Raw genomic sequence first — 23,538 nt, 5'->3', positions numbered from 1 at the left:
CTGCGCTCAAGACGGCCGGCGGCAGTGGCAACAACAACAGCAACACCATTGGCAAAAAGAGTAGATGTAACGGATGCGAACCATTTGTGGCGAGGCAATTGTTGAAGTGACAGCCAGTAATAAATGCACCAAAACCATATACATATATGTTTTGGTGTGTGTATATATGTTTATGTGTGTGTGTTTGTGTTTGTGAAAAATACGCTGGCAGAAACAATAAAATGCATTTGTACATAAATTTGTACAACTAAATCTACTATTTCGCTTATCTACGTTCATTCTACTGAATTGTCAATGAGCGATCGGCTTAATGTGCCACAGATATATTGATGTTGTTTTATACCCTAAACAGATTTAGTTTGATATGAAATTTGCAACAACAAGAAAGAAACATAGGAGACCCTATCAAAAATAAAAAAAATACATGAAACTGATCAACGTGACGCAGTGTTGATTTAGCCATATTCGTCTGTCCATCTGCCTGTCTGTATATAAGCGAGCTAGTCTCTTAGATTTCGAGATACTATCTGCAATTTTGCTCACATTATTTTTCCCAAATAGCTGTTTATTTGCGGGAACCGACTACTATAGCATATAACTGTCTTACAAACTGACTGCCCTTGTAGGGAAAACTGTTTTTATTTGACGAGAGATCTTCACGAAATTTGGCAGCGATTATTCTCCAAGCCAATATTAAAATCATCGAAGAAATTATTCAGATCGGACCACTATAGTCTATAGCGGCCATACAAACCGAATGATCAATATTAAGTTTTTGAAAGGAAAACATTTTTTTGACGAGCTATTTTCACGAAATTTGGCTCGAATCATTACTATCTGGAGAAATTCTTTGAATCGGACCACAATATCATATAGCTATCGTACAAACTGATTGACACATTTTTATTTGTGAAGGGTATCATAGCACCGGTGCAACAAAATTTAACGTTTTTTATAATTTTTTGTTGTTTTTGTTTTTATATTCTTTTTCTATTTTCTATTTTTTTTGTTGCTTTTGTTTTTGTATTTTTTTATATTTTTCTACTAGCAAAACAAAGGTGTAAACGCAATAACCGCAAGCGGGCAAAAACTACGTCTGATCTTTATCGACAATTACCGAAATTCGGATGTGCTCTATGTGCATACATATGTATATACTGTTATAAGTGCATGCTTGTGTGTATGAAATTAGAAAACATCTCGCCTCACCGCAACCGCAACACAATCAAATATTAATTTTGTATACCGATAGATGCTATCAGCTTGAAAGGCGATAGACAAAGTCAATGGGACGTGCATGCCATTAAAAGATACCTTTGAGCGACACACACACACACACACATTTGTGAAAACTATGCGCATGCGCGTACTTAAACCTTATTTAGGGGCGCACTCACGCATGGCGCTGACCGGGGCCACAGCAGCGCGCCATGAGGCAGCATTGTCAACACGCACACGCAATAGCCAGCACGTCACATTATACCCGCCGCATTCTAAAAATACCCATTTAGTGTACGCAGTTATAGCACTTTTATACTTTTCTGGAATAATTCGTAGCCATTATTGTGCTAGAGGCGCATGCGGAAGTGACTAAGACTGACGAGCAAGGCAACGGCATAGAAGGTGAAAAGGTGTTAGAGGGGAAATGCAAAGCTGGAAAAAGCAGCGCCAGACAGACAGTCAGTCGGCGTAACCAAGCCGAGAACCGAGAGCTGTGAATTGCCGCTGTCGGCGAGTCAACTCAAGGGTTTTTGTTGTTGTTGTTGGTGGAGTGAATACAAGAAAGTGACATTGAATGTCAAGGAAATGCATAAAAGTGCATACTTACATACACACAAACATATGTCAGCACATACAAACATATGTCAATGTATGTGTTAATGTAAGTAATGTTTTAGGCTTCCAGTCAGAAACACCCGCAGCCTAAGTCAACATTTTCCAGTGGCACTTTTTAGCACATACACACACGCCTCTCAATGTCCACATATGCATATATGCCCTTTAAGAGTTAATGTGTAGTGAAAAATTGCATTTCAATTTTGTGTGTGTGTATGTGCGTGCCTTTTCTTTAGGAAATTGTTGCGCGTCGTCTAAAACGCCTGTCAAACATATGGGCGTGAGTTGTGAATGAATGCACCGAATGCGCATGCATATGTAAATGCAGCTACCTAGGTGCCTTTAGCGCATGCGCGGCGCACACATGCGCTCTAGCCGATTGTGCTCTCGTACAAGTCGTAAAATTTAATTATGTTTCACTTTTCGGCGCTTGTAGGCGCACATACACATATGTGCCTCAATTTCTTAGTGGTTTATTTCCAACTATTAACCATGACAGGCTGTTCGATTTCAGAGGGAGGCGCACGTGGTGTGCATAGTTAAATGCAATCGTATGCTTAAATAATCCACATGCTATGTGTGAGTTTCAGCGCCAGCACAAGGCCGACTTAGAGACGATACAGTATTCATTTACTCGCTGTAAGTATGTATAAGTCAATCAGTTGAGAGTACAAGAGTTTTGCTGATTGGTCACAATCATATGTAGATACATACATATGTAAGTGAGTTCATTTTTGTTGTTTTTTTTGATTTTTTGGAATAATATATATTAATAATACTTCGATGTTTCATACCAATTTTTATTTTAAATTTAATTTTTATGGGGAGTACTGTGTACAAAATTTCAATTGGTATACACATTAGGGTTGTTCTTAAATAATTAAATTAATTGTCACAGCCAAATAAAATGTACCGTAGTTCCCATAAAATCGAATGAAACATTATTTATAATTAAACTTTTTTAATCAAGTGTCACCCTAATGTTCAAAATATTATAAGAACTGGCAGGAACAATAATTTTCTAGAATACGACATAAGAATTCGAAGTATGTTGTTGAATATTTTATTTAATATTTTAAATATTTTAGAAGTAACAGAGTTGCCATATTTGAAAAAAATAATAAAAATATTTTTGTATGCTTCTATAGACATTATTTCAAATGTATACGCTTATGAAAAAGAAAAGAATATTTTTTAATTGAAGACCATTTGGGGTTGCCACCTGTATATTTAAGCAAAAGACGGAAACATTCGAAAAACAATTTATATTTATGTATATGGCTTCATTCTTTACCCCAAAATATAACACTTTATTGCTAAAATATTTAAAAGTAATTTTCTTGAAATAGATTGATCGCTATCAATTTCTTTCTGCTTGTTTTATAAAACAGGGTTTTCAATGGTTTTTAAGTATAAATCGGCCGATACTGCCGCAAATTCTTTTTCGATATTCTTACGAAAATCAGCAATCGTCACTGGCTTGTTGGCATAGACCATACACTTGACGTAGCCATTCAGGAAATAGTCTAACGAAGTCAAAGCGCACAACCAATTGACCAGGTCATTTCGTGAGATAACGCGGTCACCAAACTTTGTTTTCAATATATTGGTTGTGACATTGTCTATGTGGCTTGTGGCGTCGTCCTGTTTTAACGACATATCCTCCAAGTCCAAGTCATCCCTCCGGGCCAAAAATATTCGGTTATAACAAAGTGGTAGCGACGAAGACGCTTAAATGTTGATCTGACAGGATAATTATGACGACCATAAATCAGATGTAGCGTTCTTAAAGTTGAGTCTACTGACTCCGAATTTCGGTACTAAATTTTAATAATTTCGATTCGTTGTTGAATCGTATAAATTTTCGTGATGAAATGGCAAACCTTACAGAAGAGAAATGTCAAAAGAGCTGGGAAAATATGGCGTCTCTATGGTCTACTTTTGTAGCGTCCCTATTGAAACCCCCGTTAGGCCTCCATTCAACAATTTACCAGTTTTTTGACCAAAACTGGTGGTACTGGTGTTTATTGGGTTTCTATTGTAGCTTTGCTAGTACTTCACCAACTTAGCGATTATCCTTATAAGAAAACAAGCCTTAAAGCTGTTATTAAAAATTTTATTGAACCAAAATTTGGAAGGCTTACTCACTACCACTATTTTCATTATACATATATAATTAATATGCGTGGTACAAAGCGATAACTCGACCAAATAAGTGCGGATGTTTAAGAAATGAAACCAATGAAGCCAAAGAGCCACAAATAAACACTTTAATTTGCTTATATACGTTCCAACAATGTAGTTTCTTTCACACAGATGCTCCTACTTTTATGTTTTATGTCCTTTTCCTCGTAAATATTCTCAAAATTTAGTCAAAATTTATTCATAGTCATTTCTATTTTGTGAAGTTCCTCTTTCTTCTATTAGTTTTTAGTTTTAAAATTTTTGTTATTTTTGTTTTTGTATGGTGTTTTCTTTTCGGCGCTGTGCTGTTCCATTCATGGCACATTTATGTACTACGAACGGATGTCGAGCACATGTAAGGGATCACTACACTGGAACAACTTGTGTCTGCCGGACTAGCTGTCTGTCTGTTTGTGTGTCTGTCGTTCTATCTGTCTGTCTGTTTGTGTGTGTCTGTCCGTGTCTGAGACCGTTGGGTACATTTAATATTTTTAATGTTCGGTGCGTCCCCCTCGTTCCGCTTGCTGAACAAGCGATATCACAAGAACACCACAATAAAATACCCATAACTACCGGAGCGGTGCGCGGATGGTGGTGCCAGAGTTGACGGTGGCAATGATATTACTTTTATTCTTACATATGTACATATGTATGTACCTATGTTTTCATACATTTCATGGGGTACATATGTGCGAGCATGTGTTGCATTCTAAAGTAGCTGTGATGGGAAAATAGCATAAAAATGGATACTGTGTATGGAAAATGACCTTGCAGGAATATTTGAAGGAAGGCACATAAAATAGTTTGAATTAAACTTACACACATAAGTATTGATTATTTAAATTAGAAATTTCTGTTCGAAATAAAAATTTTTAACTCCTCGGATTTATTTTTTTACCATATCTTTTGCGGAACTGTTATTTTTAATGCCAAAATCCACTGCAATTCTTTAATACTGAGGTTCAGGCCTATCCCTGTCTCTAACCTTTCATTTAAATTTGGAATCAAACTTCATACCATCAAAATTTCCTATTGGGTTTGCCATATACGAGTATTCCAAACATTGAGTACGCTCTACCTGATCAGCTCTATAGATTTGTTTACTATTGTTCATTTTATTGAACGGTTTTGATCAATTTTGAATTGCGTCTGTGTAGGAAAATAATAGCGCCACATTTGTTGCATAATAAAGTAGGTGGTCACTGGTAGGCGTTGAATTTTACAACTTAATTATTTTTAAATCAAACAAAGACAACAAATTAAATGTTTTCATTTAGCTGGTATTGATGAGAATAATGAAAATGAAATGAATGGAATACAAAAGCACGCGTGTTCCTTTTAATTATTTTTGGTGGGCAGAACTAGCTTTTACCATAAAAAATTACAATTAAATGTGTTAAGAACGTTAAAAAAATGTGTTAATTAAAGGTTTTGGAACATGTGTATACTTTTTAGTTAATATTTTGAAAACAAAAATAGCTGATACAGTGTTTTTTCAAAAAGACCTAAAAACAACTTTTTATTGTCAGAACTAAGGCTTTTTACTTAAGGTGATTCAAATTTGAAATTTCTGAGAGAAAAAAGAGGATTGAGTGATTGACAGTAATGTTTTTAGTCAGGGATAGAGAGCGAAATGGAGTGAAAGACAAAAGTCTTCCAATTCAAAAAATTATCTCGAATATTGAAGTAGGGTAATAGTGAAAAAGGGTTAGAGAGAGACACATTTTTTAGGGTGTTATGACAAAAAATTATCGCAAAATATCTTCGTTTTCGAAAGTACCATATTTACATAGGCTTCCTTATATTTTTGGAAATACGAGGGCTGCTATATATATTTCTGGCCTAATAATGAAAATAGGCATATTTATCAACGAAAATGTTTTTTGTTTGTTTTCTGGCACAACGGCTGTTTTTGGACGACATTCACGGAATTCGTCTTTGAGCGAACGTCGGCCACGATTGAATTCGTTGTAACAGTTTTTCACAGTGCTATAGGATGGTGCTTCATAGCCATACATCGATGCACTCTTGTCGTGGTAATCCACGTCGAAAGTTGTGAAAAATGATCGCACGAAAATGTTCACGAGTTAATTCCATTTTTTGGCCGAGATGAATTTTTTAATTTCCTGTAAATAAAACCAATTCGCGATTAAATGACAAAACGTTTTGAGTGATTGGAAATGTCAGATTGCACCTGGCAACAGTTAGTGTTGCCTAGTCCAGAAATATATATAGCAGCCTATGTATGTAGTAGTATCTAATTTTTTTACTTCTTAAAGAACAACATTAGAGCCTAATTTAGTTAACAAGTGTGACCAATGGTAGAAAGCGAATTATTTACCTACCAAGAAAAAATTTATACACATACATTTTTATATAAAGAGTGATCATTTCGAGAGTCTCGTCTATCAATTCAGTCCAATTTTCAATGACTCGTTCGAGCATTTCTACTGATAACTGGCAATTATTGACACGCGTGTTGATTTGCCCCAAGGGCTGAATCGGAGCGAGATTGTCCGAATAGATTTTAGACTTTACATATTCCCACAGGACCAAGTCTAAAGGGATGTCGTGTTGTAGAAATTAAATGTCAGCAAAATAACGAGCTTCAATTTCAGACATCATTTTTGAAGAAATATAGACTGATGATTCCACCGGCCCACACATCACACCAAGTCATTGTTTTTTCTGGATAAATTTACAGCTCTTGAATCTCTTTAGGTTGCTCTTCGTCCCTAATGGTGTAATTTTGCTGGTTAACATACCTATTGAGCCAGAAATGGGCCTAATCACTGAACATAATTTGACTCGAAAAAATCAGATCTTCTTGGAACTTTTGAAGAGCCCATAGAACGAAGCGAGTAGTTTGTACGCTTTTAATTTAAAATCTCGAAGTAAAATGCGCTAAGTCGTTCCATACCTCAGTCCTCTCTCTACTTGGATCACCCATTACAAATGTTTTCAAGTATATTAAAATGTCATATTTACTTACAATTTTAACACCTTTTAGAGACAGAGACATAATAAAAATTCCGTCGTCTACTATATAACGTTTTCATTATGCTCTGCGAGCGTTGACAGCTTCAAAGACCGCTCTATGCAAATAATTGTGGTGTTAGTAGTTTAAACAAATATTAAATTTACTTTTTACGCATTCAAGTAGGGGAGATAATTTTACAACAAAAGTAAGCAAATAATGAGGTGCAAAATATTAATAACTATTCAATAAGTTTGTAAAGAAATTTTTGCACTGATTTATCAGCAAACTGCAAACATATGACCAAAAAAGGAATTGTTCAAAAATTCTATGACAACAAAAATTAGCTTTTTCTCTAGATAAAGGCTATATGATTATTTCGAATAATTAAATTTTGCAAAGAAATGCTGAACATACAAAATATGCTATGTCGAATGGGTGTTTAAAGTGGACTCGCTAAAAAACTTGGTATTGATTTATGCTAAGAGATGATTGATGATGCTTTTTTAAACAGCATAAGTCCATTTCGAAAATATTGCACGTGAATTCTGCCAAATTTGTTCCGAATTGATAAAGCAATTGCTAATAAAGAAAGTTGTTCCCTTTTCTCAATTTTTCGAACAACTGAATAGTGGCAAATCGAACAATCAACTTGCATAAATTTCACAGACTGGCAAAATCAAGTAGAAATATATATTAGTAAGTGGCATTATGTTAGTTTAAACCAATTTCAAATTATTTTCTGGCATTAAATTCTACTCGAAACATGCCTTATTGCTTTTAAAAGGATTTTTTTATAAGAGTGCCTAACTTAAATCAAGCGAGTAGCGTGCCTTAGTTGACTGGGATTTATACAACTTTATGTAAGAGCACTTGAAAGACCATTCAAAATGTTTATAACTCAAATTATAGCTACTGAAAGCGCAATGAAGTTAATTGCTAAAAAAAGAGTTCTCCAAAAATAATTTTATACAAAAGCAATTAACTTGACATACCTTTTATATTATAAAGATAATTGGCATTACAAAAACAAAACATTGTAAGCAATTTACCGCTGTTAGCTAGCGATTTATAGTTACCACTTCATTTTGACTTATTCCACTTTCAACGCTGTCTTTTTTATAACTTTATTTTTTATTTGCATATTATTCACATTTTGTTTGCTGGTGGGCAGTTGTAATAATGACTTCATACCATATATGCATATGAGATCATAAACAAATCATTACTGACTACCAAGAAAACCGAATGAGAGTTTCAAAAAATTACGTCAAATTCGATGCACAAATAAATGGCTGATAAATTAAATGATTTTGCTATCCGACACCATCTGGCCATGACTAATATGCAAATTTTTGTATATGAAAGTATAATTGTTTAAACAGCTGTTATTATAACATAAAACTACGGTGACTAAATGGCGTTTCAAACTTGCTTCGTGTTTGCGATCTATCCATTTGAAGCCCTTAAGCTACTTTAAGCAGGACAACATGAATCATAAGTAACCAATATATTGTTTAAGTAAATAAAATAAATAAAAAAATATAATAAAAGGAAAAAACAAATCAAAAAGAAAAATGTATTAACCATGAATTTTTACTGCAGAAAAGTAGTCTTTAGAAAAAAAACGGAAAAGAAGCCATGAAATTGGCACTGTGTCAAAAATTGTGTCAAAGTTTTCTTCACGTACTTATATATTATATATACATATGTAATACATATTATGTATGTATACTTAGAAGAAAGCAAAGAGATTTAGAATCTCTGTATAAAATGCTGTGTAGTATTTCCCAAGCACTTGTTGCCAAATGTCCGAATGATCTATAAATTATACGTTAATAAAACAAACTGAAACCCAAGCAAAATATTGTCGTTGCCAAATAAATTTTTTGTTTCTATTTCTTGCACACAAAAAACAGCAATTGATGACTCATTAGATGGCATCATGATGTGTGAACTCATGCTACGATGATAAACAACGAAAAATGATCAATCAATTAAATTTTTTTATTTAACAAATTTAACATAGACAAAAATTAAATTTTCGGAGAATGGAGAATGTAGAATAATGTGAAACCACCAAGTGAATAAAAATATAAATTATAATAGACATCAGACAGTGCTAAGAAGTGTAAACTGACAAAAAAATTTTGACTCAGTTCTAAAACTATTCAAATTATATGTTTCTATTAAGGAATTGCCTCAGAGTGAAATTTTCGAAAAAAAAAGATCTTTTTTGCAATAAAAAATGTATTTTCCAACTTAGAAAACATTATTTATAGAATAATACGATACTTGTAGTACTTTAACTAAATTACCGAGGGCAAACTAAGCTGCCGCAGGCCTATCTGGATATATCAAATTATGAGAGCTGATTATTCCTTCTTTTCCTTTGACCAAGTTGAAGATTAGTACAGAGAAATATTTCCTTGAACAAAGAAAATTTTTTCATATATAAGTTCATAAGACATTGCCTACATTTAGGGTTTTGACGACTATTATCGATTGTAAAGTTTTAAGGGGTCATACCCTCTTGAAAATTAGACAAAGTTTTTTTTTTGAATTTATTTCTTTAGAGATGAAATTTATTTAATAACTAACAAAAAATAATGCATTTTTACAAAAAATACTACTTCATAATAATTGGCAATTCGCTCTCAAACATTTTGGATTTCCTTGATTCCGTAGCAGTTTTTCTGGAAGACGATCCTAAAAAAGTAGTCGTGGTGAAGATTTTTATACTCTTGCAACATTTTGCAAAATAGTACCGGTGATTGTTTGCCTGTTCGTCCGGCCGTCCGCCTGTTCGTGATTGAACTTGAGTAAAAATTGAGACTGATTTTGTAGTAGTCAGGGTCAAAATTGCACGATAGGCGGGGCACCGCTCACTTTTAGGTGAAATCACACGCCCCGACCGAATTCAACCAAATTTAGTACGTGAAATTCCTCTGACATTCCTATAACACAGTGTGAAAATAGGGAAAATCGGGAAACTGGCACGCCTACTTCCCATATAAGACAATTGTAAACTACATTTGAAGCTTTCACTTTTCAGCACACAAATCAAGAATAAATTAATATATCAGGATACAATTTTGCACGAATAGAACGTTTGAGATTTGCCATCTTATGACTAAAAATAGCATAAATGGAATGCAAGCCCCTAGATACTCAATACGTGAACCCAGTACTTATAGTTGACTTTTCACCGAAAGTATCGGTCAATGTGTAAGAAATATAATTAAAATTTAGAGAGAATTCTTTCCTGATATTAATATGTCTGTGCGTGGGTTGAATCAGATCAATACTTCCCTTAGATTTTCGAACTTCTGGGTGACTTTATACCACATACGAGTACATCAGCCAATATGTGAGTTGTCTTAATAAAATTGAGAGAGCATAATTTTCTTATAACAGTGCTTATTTGTACTTAGAGTGAATAAAATCGGGTGAAAACTTGTTAGACCCTATATATCTAATTAGCCTTATGTACCTGAAGGTTCTTCCCTGGCTTTAATCCTTGCAAGATTATGAAATGTTTGGTTATACCTGAACTTAACTCTTCCTTACTTATTCTACTAAAAATTATCTCAAATTCAATCTCTTAGAAGAATAGTTTTTCCTCTTTGAGGTAATTGTGTCAATGGCTCATGGAATATGGGAAGAAATCGTAGTGTTAAAATGCATAACAAACTAAAATCAATCGAGGCGCAGTTGTTACAAATTTTTATTTGTATGGAAAAGCAAAAATTATATTGTCTTATAGCATGGGACAATTTTATTTCAATAAACCTTTACAGTTTGCACGGAGAAATAGTAATAAAATCAAGCACATATGAAAATTAGAATCTATTACACAATATAAAATAACATAATCTCTTTAAGTAATATTTAATTGTCTGACTCTGCAAAATTAGTCAACAAATCAACAATAACAGCTGTAGCTTTCAACAGCTAAAGCGCATCACACACGAATTCAACCAGCGCATTGAGGCCGACTGAAGCGAATCACAAAAATGAAAAAGAAAACGAAGCAGCGCCAACGCGTGCGCGCTGCCATAACTAACCAATTCAAAAAACCCCGAAATTTTTGTCTCATTACGAAAAGAGGTGCGGTCATCAACAGACGCCAGTCTGCAAGCCAACTACACTGCATTTCGATTACATTGTGAGGGGTCAGTTAGTCAATGCCCTTGACATTGCAACGGAGCGATTGCCGGCTGGTTTTCATTTCAAATAATTTTATGCCGGATTAACATTATATTTATATATGGTGTATTGACTTATGGGTAAATAAATACTTAAAAGTCAGTGCAATCAGCCCTTACGAATTTCAGCGGCACACATACATACTCTTGTGTTTGAGATAAAGCAATTGTTCATGTTGCCCCTCTGCCTTCCCATGGGATGCTGCAAACCAAACATTTCACATTTTTAATTGAAAGGGATTTATGCTACACTATGCTTTCATTCACTTCGCTTAATCAGCCAGTCATTCACTCGCAGCAGTCACTCACTCATCTATTGACAGCGCCCAGGAGAGAGAGTGAGTGTGAGTGTGTGCCTGCGCCTGGCAGTCAAGTGAATGCGGAAGTGGATATCGGCAGCGAGCAGCATGCTGTGCTGTGAAAACAATACAATAACATACTTTTTGTTGCTGTAATAAAGTACCAAGATGAGGGCGTTTGCAACTCTAAATGCGATTTCATGCAATCACACACTTATCTATACAGATATATACGAGTATACATACAGACACACATGCATAAACACGCGCCTTGTGTTAATCTCGGAATTCTGCCCTTTTTGGCTTCCGCCGACTTTGTCAGCCCCTGTCATCTTGAGCTTTCTGCCCCGCCGAGGGCTTTGTGTTTGTCGGCGGCAACTGTTTGTGACAGCTGAGGAAGCATTTAAGTGCGTCTGATGAATTACTCCCGTCCAATTGAAAACGTCAACGCCAATTGTTTGTGCGTGGCTGTCCGGGGTGTCCAGCGTGGCAAGGCGAAAATTGCAAAAACCCCCTAGAACCAACATTGACTGCACTTTAGCGCATTGAAAGCAAAATTTGCTTTCGATCAGAGCTCTATTTTTGCATATTTTATTTGTGTGTGTGTGCATATGCATTTTTCATCATTCATGCAGTGTGTGCGAAAATTAAGTTGTCATAACTTAATTCTGATAAATGATTTTCAATCGACAATTAATTTTCTGCTATCAAATGGAAATTGAAAGAAAATGTGTGTCTGGTACTAGAGGCGAGAGAAGAGAGGTTTCAATGGGTGACACACTAAATTTAAACAGGAGAGGAGTAAGTGTTGAGATGAGTAGTCAACGACTCATCTTAGATATTGGTTTTATGAGTTATTACGATTTTTATAGTATATACCGATGGATATTTTTGATTTGCTCTAAATTTCATTTATTTTAAATAATATAAATGATAATACTATAAAAAAGTCGAAATAAGTGGCAACTCTTTTTAAAAAATTTTAAACAGAAAGTCCGCTTGAAATTCTTAAGTTTCATACTCATATATGTATATAAATTATTTACCTTAAAAATTTAATTTAATACAATAGAAAAGTGGCAACTCTCAAAAAATAAATTTTAAAATGTAAGATTCATGTTTTAATAAATCTTTTGCTCCAAAAATTACATTGAATTTTTTTTTGAACGGGTGGCAACCATACCCAAAAAAATAGTTCAAACGAGAGCTTCTTTTTTTTGATATCCACATTGTAAAAATGATAAGTTTATTTTATTAATATCATTGAATTAAATTTTTAAAAGGTGGCAACCCTGAATTATTTCAATTCAATTGTTAACCTTCTTAAAAAACTTCCATTTAATAAATTTATTTTAATATTACGTTTGTATTAATTTTTTTTAAATTATTTTTTTAAAAAGGTGGCAACCCAGATTTATTAATATTGTTAACCTTGTTAGAAAAGCTTGAAATTGATATTTTTATTTTAATAATACGTTTGTATTATTTTGTTATTTACTTATTTTTTAAAAAAGTGGCAACCCTCTTCAAAAAATTTTTTCTAAATTTATTGCATAATATTAAATTTTCAAGTAGTTCTTTTAATCAGACTAATTTATAATTTTTGTAATTTAATACTATGCCGAAAAAATTATATACATACATACATATCTTCACTACAAAAGAAAACAAATGCATCTGTGCCATTAGAGATTACTCTTATTTTTTTTAAACCAATGATTATGAATATATTTTTATTTCAATCCCACTCAGATCTATGCCAAGTACGCCCAAAGTCTTTACAGAATATATGTACAACAATAACTATCGATTTATTATTAGCTAAGGTCAATAACTTTGAGGCCACGGCTACGGCTGTAATCAGCTAGAAGTAATGAGAATACTTTAAACTTGGCCAAGCCTAAATGAATGTAGGTGCCATAATACATATTTATTTATATCTGTATATAATCGCATAGACTGCTGCACATTTGTGTGTCATTTAATTCGACAAAATTTTAATTTCTTCTTTCTTAATAATTTCTCGTTACAGTTTAATTGTTGGCGCTCCTAAATTCGATACCTCCTCATACCAACAGGGTGTGGTAGAGGCGGGTGCCGTCTTCAAGTGTGGCATGAGTGACGGTGATTGCAATTTGGTGAAATTTGACTCCTCAGGTAAGTGAATGACCGTTGAGAAGAGGCAATTTATTTTAAAACAATTTGTAGTGAAAAAATAAGAGGGGTGAAGGCGAAGACAAAACAAAAATAAAAAATACCGAGAAGGAACTACCGACATGAAAAGTGTAGAATTTCGAAAATATGGGAAATATTTATATATTTTATGTAATATTTCAAATTAATTAAAGAATTTGGAATATTATGGGGCTTGCAATAGTAAATTTTACTTTAAATTCAGGGCAAAAAAAGCAGTTGTCATAGTATGAAAGTGTCATACGATACTCAGAGGAAGCAAAAAATTTATTTATGGAAAACTTTTTCGAAGAATTTCTTTAAAAATATTACTGTCATTATTTTTTTGTTACAACAATCTATCTGTATATCGAAACATTAGCAATGCAATCTAGACAAAATTTCACTAAGTATTCATTTCAGAACGGCATTACTACTATTTCAATATTTCAGTACAACTCTCTCACTGAGAACCTAGTATTTTTATGTATCATCTCTGGATAAATACATAGCATATGTCCTTATATTTTGTCGTCTTTGACAAAAAGATTTTATTACGCTTCGAAAGGTATAGGTATTACTTGTAAATTTAAATGAGTTTAAGGAACGGAATAAATGGAATGAAATGTAAACTCAAAACCATAAGATCTTCTAAAATACTTTTACGGAATTTTCCGAATATTCCAACCGTAGAGCACGATTAGTATTATCGATTAGGCGTTTGCGTTTTATTATACAAGTCTCCATTCACTACCAAATTGGCCTTATTTATCACAAAAGCCTTTAATACCAAAATTGGGAATTATTAAAAGTAAAATGCTCTCTAGCTTATCCTTGACAAGACACGTGAGATGTTTTGCTCCAAGGCCTGATTCGAAGCGGGAATGTCCGCATAGACTTTAGACTTTATATATCCCTACAGGAAAAAGTGCAAAGGTCATACTATCTTGGTAGCCAATGTATCAAAACGTGAAATTGTCTGCTCACTAAAGTGTTCTCTCTATAAATTCATTGATTGATGTGATGTGTAAGAGGTGGCGCCGTCTTGTTGAAACCAAATGTCGCCGAAATCACGAGCATCAATTTCAGACATCAAATGGTCGGTTATCAAGGCGTGCTAACGGGCGCCATTGATGACAGCTCTTGAGGTGTGTTTTCGTCCTAAATGCGGCAATTTTGCTTGTTTACATACTCATTGAGCTAGAAATGGGTCTCATCGCTGGACAAAATTTGGCTCGAAAATGTTGGATCATCTTGGAATTTTTCATGAGTCCATAGAGCGAAGCGATGTCGCTGGGGAAGGTCGAGCGGCTTCAGCTCTTATACAATCTGTATTTTCTACGCTTTTCAGTTTAAGATCTTGACATAAAATGGGCCATGTTGTTAAATACGTTAGTCTGAGTTGCTGCGAACGGCACCGAATCGACTCTCCATGGTCTTCGTGTACATTCTCAGCTACGGCTGCTATTCTTTCTTGACTGGGTGATGGATGTGGTCCATCCGGTCGAATATTATTCAATAATGAATCCTGGATCCCAAGGTGGGTGATGGTGTTGCGTATACTGCGCTCTGTAGCCCGATTATATTGACCCTAAGTTGAGTGAAGCGATACAGAACCTCGCAACGGAGATCTTGTGGAACCCACTTGGACAGTTGAAAATACAGTGCTTTTAAATGAAAAACTCCAAGATACGGTTCAAGAGATGCTTCCGCAAAGTGAATAAAAATATTATTTTTTAAGAGTTTTCAAAACACAAAAAACTCAGTTATTCTAACTTACCGAATTACTACACCATTTGGCTGTTCTTCAAAAAGAAAGTGTTTTTTAATAAGTTCTTAATTGACATAACCCAAATACATACAAATTTAGCTATGAAAAAATAATCAATTCATCTGCCTATGTAATAAAAATTTAATTTGATGCTAGAGTGGCATATAATCTAACTAATAGACACACTTAGCACATTTCTTCTAGGCACACTTGAAGAGCATTAGGTGTTGCCTTTGAAATTCTCATGCCACCTTAAATATTGTTTTCTTTGCTCATTCCTTTTTGTTGAAGCATATAATTAGCTGGCTGCAACCACAAAGTGACCTGGTTGCATGCCACACACGCAACGGCACAGCAAAGAGCATGGAATTTGGCATAAAAGCGTTTTCTTTGAGCTATAATTTACTAAAACAAAGAATAAAGATTTGAAAAAACACATTATAAATATCTGCTTACAATCTCTACGTGAATCATTAGCTGCGCGCGGCAATAACGTCAGCGTTGGCTAAGAATAAAATCATATAATTTATATTTTCACGCCACCTTACGTGACGGCGACGGCAAAGACATCATCATCAGCAGCAGCAGCATCAACTGTTGTTGTTGTTGGCAGTGAGGCCACATCATGTCAAACTGGCGACTCCATTTGTACCATTTGTAGGCGAGCGTGTGTTGCCGTTGATATATGAATGCTTTTGATTTGCTTTTTGGGCGATCGTAATAAATGCACGGCAACAAAGTAATTGTAACAGTTGGGTAACAAAGTGGGAAATATAAAAAAGTCAAATCTAAAAGTTACAAACTGAAATTGAAAGCTTTCATCTTCATTTGACACGGCGCGCATTTGGGGCCACGACCGCTGCACTGGCAATAAGGTGCTTGCTGGTAGGGCGATAGACACGCATACATATACATATACTTATACTATGTGCGCGCATACCATCTGCTGTGGTGTCAAAGATTTATGTTATTTCTACAATCATAAAAAAATAATCAGAGAGCCGTCAAGTGAGACCCATAACAGCCCACACGGCATTAGAGCGGCGCGCACTGGTGCTGCATGCCGTGTGCAGCAACGTTAGCCGAAGAGCCCACAAGCCCACGTCTCTCATTGCCCACACAAACAACAAACAAGCTGCTTACTTATCGACTTACACATTTCTTTCCGATATCGAAAGGTAAAATGCCAATAAAACGTATCGCCGCAATCTCAACGCGTATCGACACATTTCACACATTTCATGGCTGCTGACGGCTGGTGGCCGGCGACCCTCATGCCTGGGCGTAGCGCGACTGGTTGCGGCTGCGTTGTGAGTAAACAGCTTCCACACGCCATTTGTAGCGGCCAGTTCGCAAAATGCTTGCATGCAGATAACTGTAAATGTAGAGGCGCAAGCGTGCGCCTATGTGTGTGTGTGAGTGCATATAAATTATTCACTTGCAAATAACTTGCAAATCATAAATAAATTCGCGACGGAGTAGTCGGTGAAATAGCCGTGTGCGCGCGCGCTGATTTGTTGCACATTACCATTAATGGCCTGCTGGTGGCACAGCACGGCAACAGTAACAGCCGCCGACAGGCTGCGCCGCAATAACAAATGGCTGCAAATGTTTGCTACTTGATTTCGGTCTGCTGGAGTAGCTACTTAACGCCCGCTTCGCCTGCGCCGCTATTGCTACACGCGCTACACCCCTATGAATGCATAAATGCAGTCACTGTCGCCCGCCTTCTTTCACCGCCACTAACCGCAGCGCTACCGCAAATTTGCGGCTGCGGTCGAAGCGCGTTTGCAGCCATCGCGCGCGTACAGCCGTCAAAATTGCACAGCGGATGCGCAAATAAAATTATACGCTTTGTGGCAATGCGGCAATTGTTGGTTGCCGCCACGAACGATCGAAAATAAGTGCAAAAACAAAAACAAAAAACTGCACATAAATAGAAAATGGTAAAAATAAAAATTGCACTCGCGCGCTTAAGTTACTGGCCGCGTTGAGTGGAGCGTGTGCACGCATTTGCATAGTTTTCGCATAAAGTGCGTGGAAAATTTATGCAGAACATCTTGTCGATACACGTCCGCGGCACGTCGCGATGCTTGCCATATTTTATTAGGGGCGTTGGGGATGCGCGCTGCGGTGCAGTGCTGTAAGCATCGGCGCACCACAATGCCGACACAATGCCAACGGAAGAGGCAAAATAGAATTTAATTTCAACACTTTGTAGTCGTGCGGACGGACACGCGAGACAGACGCGCAAATATACAGACGGAAGCTTCGGCTGCAGTGGAACGTGCGCGTTGGGAAGATGTCTGGCTGCATTGCAAATCACGGCATTACAGACGGAGGAAGCGACAGTTATTGGGAGCGTATGTGTGTTATACAGTGTATTGCTATCGGATTTATTAAAGATGTTTAAAAAATGATTTCTGAAATACTCGTATGTTAGTAGATTATTTGTGGGCGACAGCACGACTTTCATTCCATCTAATGGCACATTACTCAACGCATACACGAAAATTACAGTCACTTATTGGTGTCGTGAGTTAAAGATTTAACTTTCCAATTAGTTTGTGGCTAAAGAAAGTTTAAGAAATCAAATTTCAATGATTTCTGAGCAGAGTTCGAAATAAGGTGTAATGGAAACTCTATCGATTATCGGAATTATGTTAGTATGTTTAACAATCCTTCATTATCGATGATATTTAAATACTCTAGTTGTTGTGTGAGTACGAAGAGCCTGACAAACTGGCCGATAGGGGCAATACTTGAAAATTCTAAGAAAAGATGCGATGCCAAACAGAAGGTTCCAAGACCGGATCATACTTTTGTAGAACCCCCAGAGATGATCTAGTGACTGATACCCAAAGAATACTGAAATTATAGAGGGAAGACTGCTCCAGTCTGCTGAGTGGCAGTGAATGCTTAAGACCAGGAGACGGTGAGTCCGGTTCACCCATCGTTGACGATCATTGTCCGACCATGAAGAGATTTGTATAGTAATTACCCGCCAAAAGAACAATAAGGCGGTGGGCCAATGGATTGCCGGACGAGCTATTTAAACACGGTGGCAAAGAGCTGATAAGAAGCATGCATCAGCTTCATTGAAGAATATGGTCGAACGAAATCTTCCCGATGATTGCAATTTAACTGTGCTCTGCCTAAACCACACAAAAGGAAGACCCCACAATCTGCGACAACTATCGTGGAATAAGCCTCCTCAACATCGCATATAAGGTTCTATAATCTAGCGTATTATGTGAAATATTAAAGCCCACCGTCAACAAACTGTTTGGACCTTATCGGTATGGCTTTAGACCTAGCAAATCAACAACTGACCAGATGTTGACCACTTTTGACAGCACGTAAAAGAGTTGCCTTTAAGTCGCTATGTCTGAATTTGGTATCCCCGCAAAACTAATAAGGCTATGTAAACTGACGTTGAGCAATACCAAAAGCTCCGTCAGGATCGGGAAGGACCTCTTCGAGCCGTTCGATACCAAGCGAGGTTTCAGACAAGGCGACACCCTATCGTGCGACTTCTTCAATCTGCTGCTGGAGAAAATAATTCGAGCTACAAAACATAATCGAGCCGGTACAATCTTTTATAAGAGTGTACAGCTGCTGGCGTATGCCGATGATATTGATATCATTGGCCTCAACACCCACACCGTTAGTTCTGATTTCTTCAAATTGGATAAGGAAGGGAAGCAGACGGGTCTGGCAGTGAACGAGGGCAAGACGAAATATTTCATGTCATCAAACAAACAGTCGTCACACTCTCGACTTGGCTCTCACGTCACTGTTGACAGTCATAACTACGAAGCCGCAGGTTCGTCTATCTTGAAACCAATTCAAACACCAACAACAATGTCAGCCTTGAAATCTAACGCTGAATAACCCTTACCAACAGATGCTACTTCGGACTGAGTAGGCATTGAGAAGTAAAGTCCTCTCTCGACGAAGAAAAATAAAACTCTATAAGTCACTCATTATTCATGGAAAAGACGTCATCTGATGAGTCGACGCTACGAGTTTTCGAGAGAAAGGTTGTGGGGAAAATTTATGGCCCTTTGCGCATTGGCAACGGGTCATATCGCATATCGCATTCGATGGAACGATGAGCTGTACCAAATATACAACGACATTGATATAGTATCAGCGAAATAAGAGACAGCGGCTGCATTGGCATAGTTCAGTCATGTAGTCAGAATGGAAGAACATGCTCCAGCTCTGAAAATATTCGACGCAGTACTCACCGGAGGAAGCATTGGAAGTGGAGGACCTCCAATTGGCGCCAAACAGCAAAAAGGAAGAGTGACTGGCGCGCTGTTGTAAACTCGGCTATAACAGCGTAAGTGGTGTCTATACCTATTAAGAAGAGGAAGAAGAAACAACCGTCTGATCACCAGATGAATTAAGCACCTTAGCTACGTTGGCGAGTATATTTTTTGCGACGTTCACTTAAAGTCGTTTTTGCAAAGGACCCGGTACTTTTGTTAAGGCCCTGGCATTGACATGGATCATATCCAACACACTAATTAGAATGTGTTGAGATTATTCAGATGTTTTTTTTGCAATTTGAAAGAGGGAAGAATACAATTTGAAGTATGAGGCACATAACTTCTTATAAAAAGTTATTCTTGAGTGTTGAGTATAATTTTATCACAATGTTGAGAAGAAGCTCTCAAGCAAAAATATTTGAAAAGATCATATTAAACGAAGTTCCTGTTTAAGTTTGTCAGAAATTTAAGCCATAATTGTCTATTCTCTGATACATTCTGCAACCTTGAATATAAGGTTTATCAACTGTTATAAAAGTTGTTTGATAGAACGAATCTAGAATATCAAATAAGAAAATTTCAAGGCATCATTTTAATACACTATACGTCTTTAAACACTTTTTCATGTAAAAACTGTCAACTTTCAAAATCCCGTTTTTCTCACTCGCTCGGTTCAAATCACATAAATTCGCCATTCCGAGTACCTCATATAAAGTCAAAAAGAGTTAGCGGAACAACTTCAACACTACAAATAGCGGAATCACTCCACTGTGCAGCGTGTGCATGCAAATGTAGACGCAGTCGTTTGCAAATGTCTCGCATATTTACAATGTTCGTTCCCATCGTTAATCGCCATCGAATGGCGTGCAGTGCATTCATCTGCGGATTGCAACGCGTCTACTCGCAAGCGAACGCCAAGCAGTTGTTACTATTTCGCTGCTTTCTTTTATTATTGGCTATTTTTATTTGTGGCGGATATTTGTATTTATTGTTGTTGTTTTGTTCAAAGTTTGCGGTTCATTACTATAACTTTGTGCCGCAATCAGCGTATAATCGGCGCGAGGCAGCAAGTCAATTCGCCAAAGTACAACTAAAAGCGCCATAAAAATGCAAATTCATGTTTATTACCCGCAGCGGCGCGCACTCAGCGCCCAAGCAACTAACACGCGCGGGACGGCCCCTACAAGCGCACCTTCAGCCACCGCAGCTTCCAGATGGAGAGTCAGCAGGAGAACTGTCTTCGAGTGCAATGCAATGCGTAGCGCGAAGCAAGCGAAGTGTGGAGTGCGCGGCTGGTGCATGAGCCCGCGGCAAATGTTGAGCGCGCGGCAGGCGAACGATGTGAGTTAGCGTCTCAACAGATGTTCACAACTAGCGCGTTTGATGCCGCATATATATACAGAGTATATATTCACCAGTAGTTGAACTGAGACTGTTGAGCTGACGAAGTGTTAATGAAATTCTTGAGTGCGCATTGGCTGTGGCGGTCTGCCGCGCGTCCGCCGATTACTTGCGGCTTTCGACTTAAGTAGCGGCTGTTGTTGCATTGGCACTTAATGTTGTGCGCTAATTCACTTTCAGTTGCATCTACATTAGCGGCACAGTATATAATACTTGTTTTGTTGTTGATGTTGTTGCACTTAAGTGCTTAATATGCAATATGCGGCCGCCCAATGTCAGCACTTGTGTATATACAGCGAGAATTAATGCATAATTACATGCATACGAGCATAAATATTTACCGTAACTTATAAATATTATGCAAATGTGCAACAACATCAATATTTGCCACATTGCAAACACACACACACACCTACAAACGTAAGTTATAGACAAGATCGGGCGACACGCCAAGGTTTGGCGTTTGCGCGTTGCAGCGCTTCGCTTGATGAATGGGCGAGCGCCTGCGTTAACGTCATTTGATCGGGCGTCGCATTGCCGCCGCCAAGCGGTCATTGGCGGACAGACCGGTAGACCGGTATGAGTGCTGTCGGCACCCAAATATAAAAAGCTGTGATATAGTGCTACTTGGGATGCAATTGAGCGCTAGGTGTGCGCACCGTGTTGACAGCGGTGACGTAAACTACGTGCAACGCATCGCAAATCGTCTGCGTCAATTGGCGGATTGTTGATCGCGAGGCAAAAATAATGCAAAGCGTGGCGACGCGCAGCCGCGGGCAGCGATGACTATGACAGTTGGGCAGCACTTGCAACTGTTTTATTTTGCAGCAAAATTTTTTTTTGTTTTTTCTCAATTTAATTTTAGCAGTGTCACCAAAACGGAAAGGAAATGCGTAAGCGCATGCGCACAGTCATATTCCCTAAGTGTTAAAAAATGATCAAAAACATCAAATGAAGCGTAAATAACTTTATTACATGCATATTTTTTCTTTGTTTCTCTGTTCCGTTGATTTCATTGTGCATAATGATGGCTGATAAATTTTTCTCTTCCTTCCTGTCTACACAAACACACATACATATATATAATAATAATTGATTATAATTCGTATAGAAGGATTAAGTAAATGCTTCATACGCTTGAAAGGTAATATCGCTAGTGATAACTTGTGGCTTCTTGTGAAATTGTGTGGTTATTTATATGCACCAATGCACCTGAAATGCATTTGCACCGATTTATAAGCAAACTATGTGTTCGTATGCACCATATAATATTTTATTTCTGAATGTAGCTGAAGTGTGATATATTGCCATAAAAATTCTATCCATTTATTTATCGTTTTTGTCCATTTATTCAGCTCTTCCTTTATGTGCGTGAGTTAGAAAACTAGGGTTAAGCGATTTTTAGACAAAACCACTTAAGTTGACTTAAGACTTTAACTCAGTGATTGTTACAGATATTATCAATCCACTTTGGTTTTACTATAAACCTCACAAATGAATAAATAAGGTCCCAAGAACTCCTATTCATATTTAATGCGCCAAAATTGCTACTCGAAGCCTTTTTTTGAGATTTTTGATAAATGTTGTTATTAATCTGTTTTTTGCTACAAAAAATTGAGAAATGTTTACTGAAATAAGTTACTATAGTATTGATTTCCTGAGCTGTCAGTACAGTTTGAGTATGTCTTTGTGTTAGAATCTAAAATATGGGAAAAAAGAATACAATCCACATTACCAGGTTGTTCAATAAGGGTCGTTTGATAAGAAAAACACAATTTTATGATTCAAAATACACTTTGTTATTCAGTATAATCTCCCTGAATATCAATACAATTACTCCAACGATCTTTCAAACTGTGGATCCCATCTCAGAAGTGAGAATCCGGATGGTCTGCAAAACACGCTTCAACAGCCGTTATGATCTCTTCATTTGATGAAAAACACTTGCCACGCATAAATTTTTTGAGTTTTGGAAAGACTCCGGACCACCAAATCTGGTGAATACGGTGGATGCTTCAACAATTCGAAATTTAATTCATGCATTTTAGCCATTGTCAAAATGCTTTTGTGACACGGTGCATTGTCCTGATGAAAAAGTACTTTTTTCTTCTGCAAACCGGGTCTTTTTCCATGAAGTTTTGCCTTCAACTGGTCCAAAGGTCGCAATAATATACACAATTGATTATTTTACCCATTTGCAAGTAATCCACAAACAAAATTCTTCTCGCATCCCAAAAAACTGATGCCATATCCTTGTTGGGCGATTTCCGGACACGAACTCATTTCGCAGCCGTACCACCAGGTTCACACCACTCTTTAGCCTCTTGTTCTGATTCAGAATCATGGTGATAGAGCCAAATCTCATCCATAGGTAAAAAACGACGCACAAAATCCACTTTATCCTTTTTAAAAC

At 36.8% G+C, this 23,538-nt stretch overlaps 1 protein-coding gene across 6 annotated transcripts in view; it reads left to right on the top strand.

Moving 5' to 3' along the window:
- Window positions 1-23,538, top strand: part of LOC105233606 (integrin alpha-PS2) — an 87,835-nt gene that overhangs the window by 28,365 nt on the left and 35,932 nt on the right. For all 6 annotated transcript variants that reach the window (XM_049455477.1, XM_011215727.4, XM_049455474.1 and 3 more), the window contains exon 3: window positions 13,537-13,661. In XM_049455477.1, coding sequence (XP_049311434.1) covers window positions 13,537-13,661 — 125 coding nt within the window. The remainder of the gene's footprint in view (window positions 1-13,536; window positions 13,662-23,538) is intronic.

The sequence above is a fragment of the Bactrocera dorsalis genome, chromosome 4 (assembly GCF_023373825.1).
Source record: "Bactrocera dorsalis isolate Fly_Bdor chromosome 4, ASM2337382v1, whole genome shotgun sequence".
Taxonomy (NCBI): Eukaryota; Metazoa; Arthropoda; class Insecta; order Diptera; family Tephritidae; genus Bactrocera; species Bactrocera dorsalis.
The sequence above is the reverse complement of the archived record's forward strand: the minus strand, read 5'-3'. Positions and strand labels throughout refer to the sequence as shown.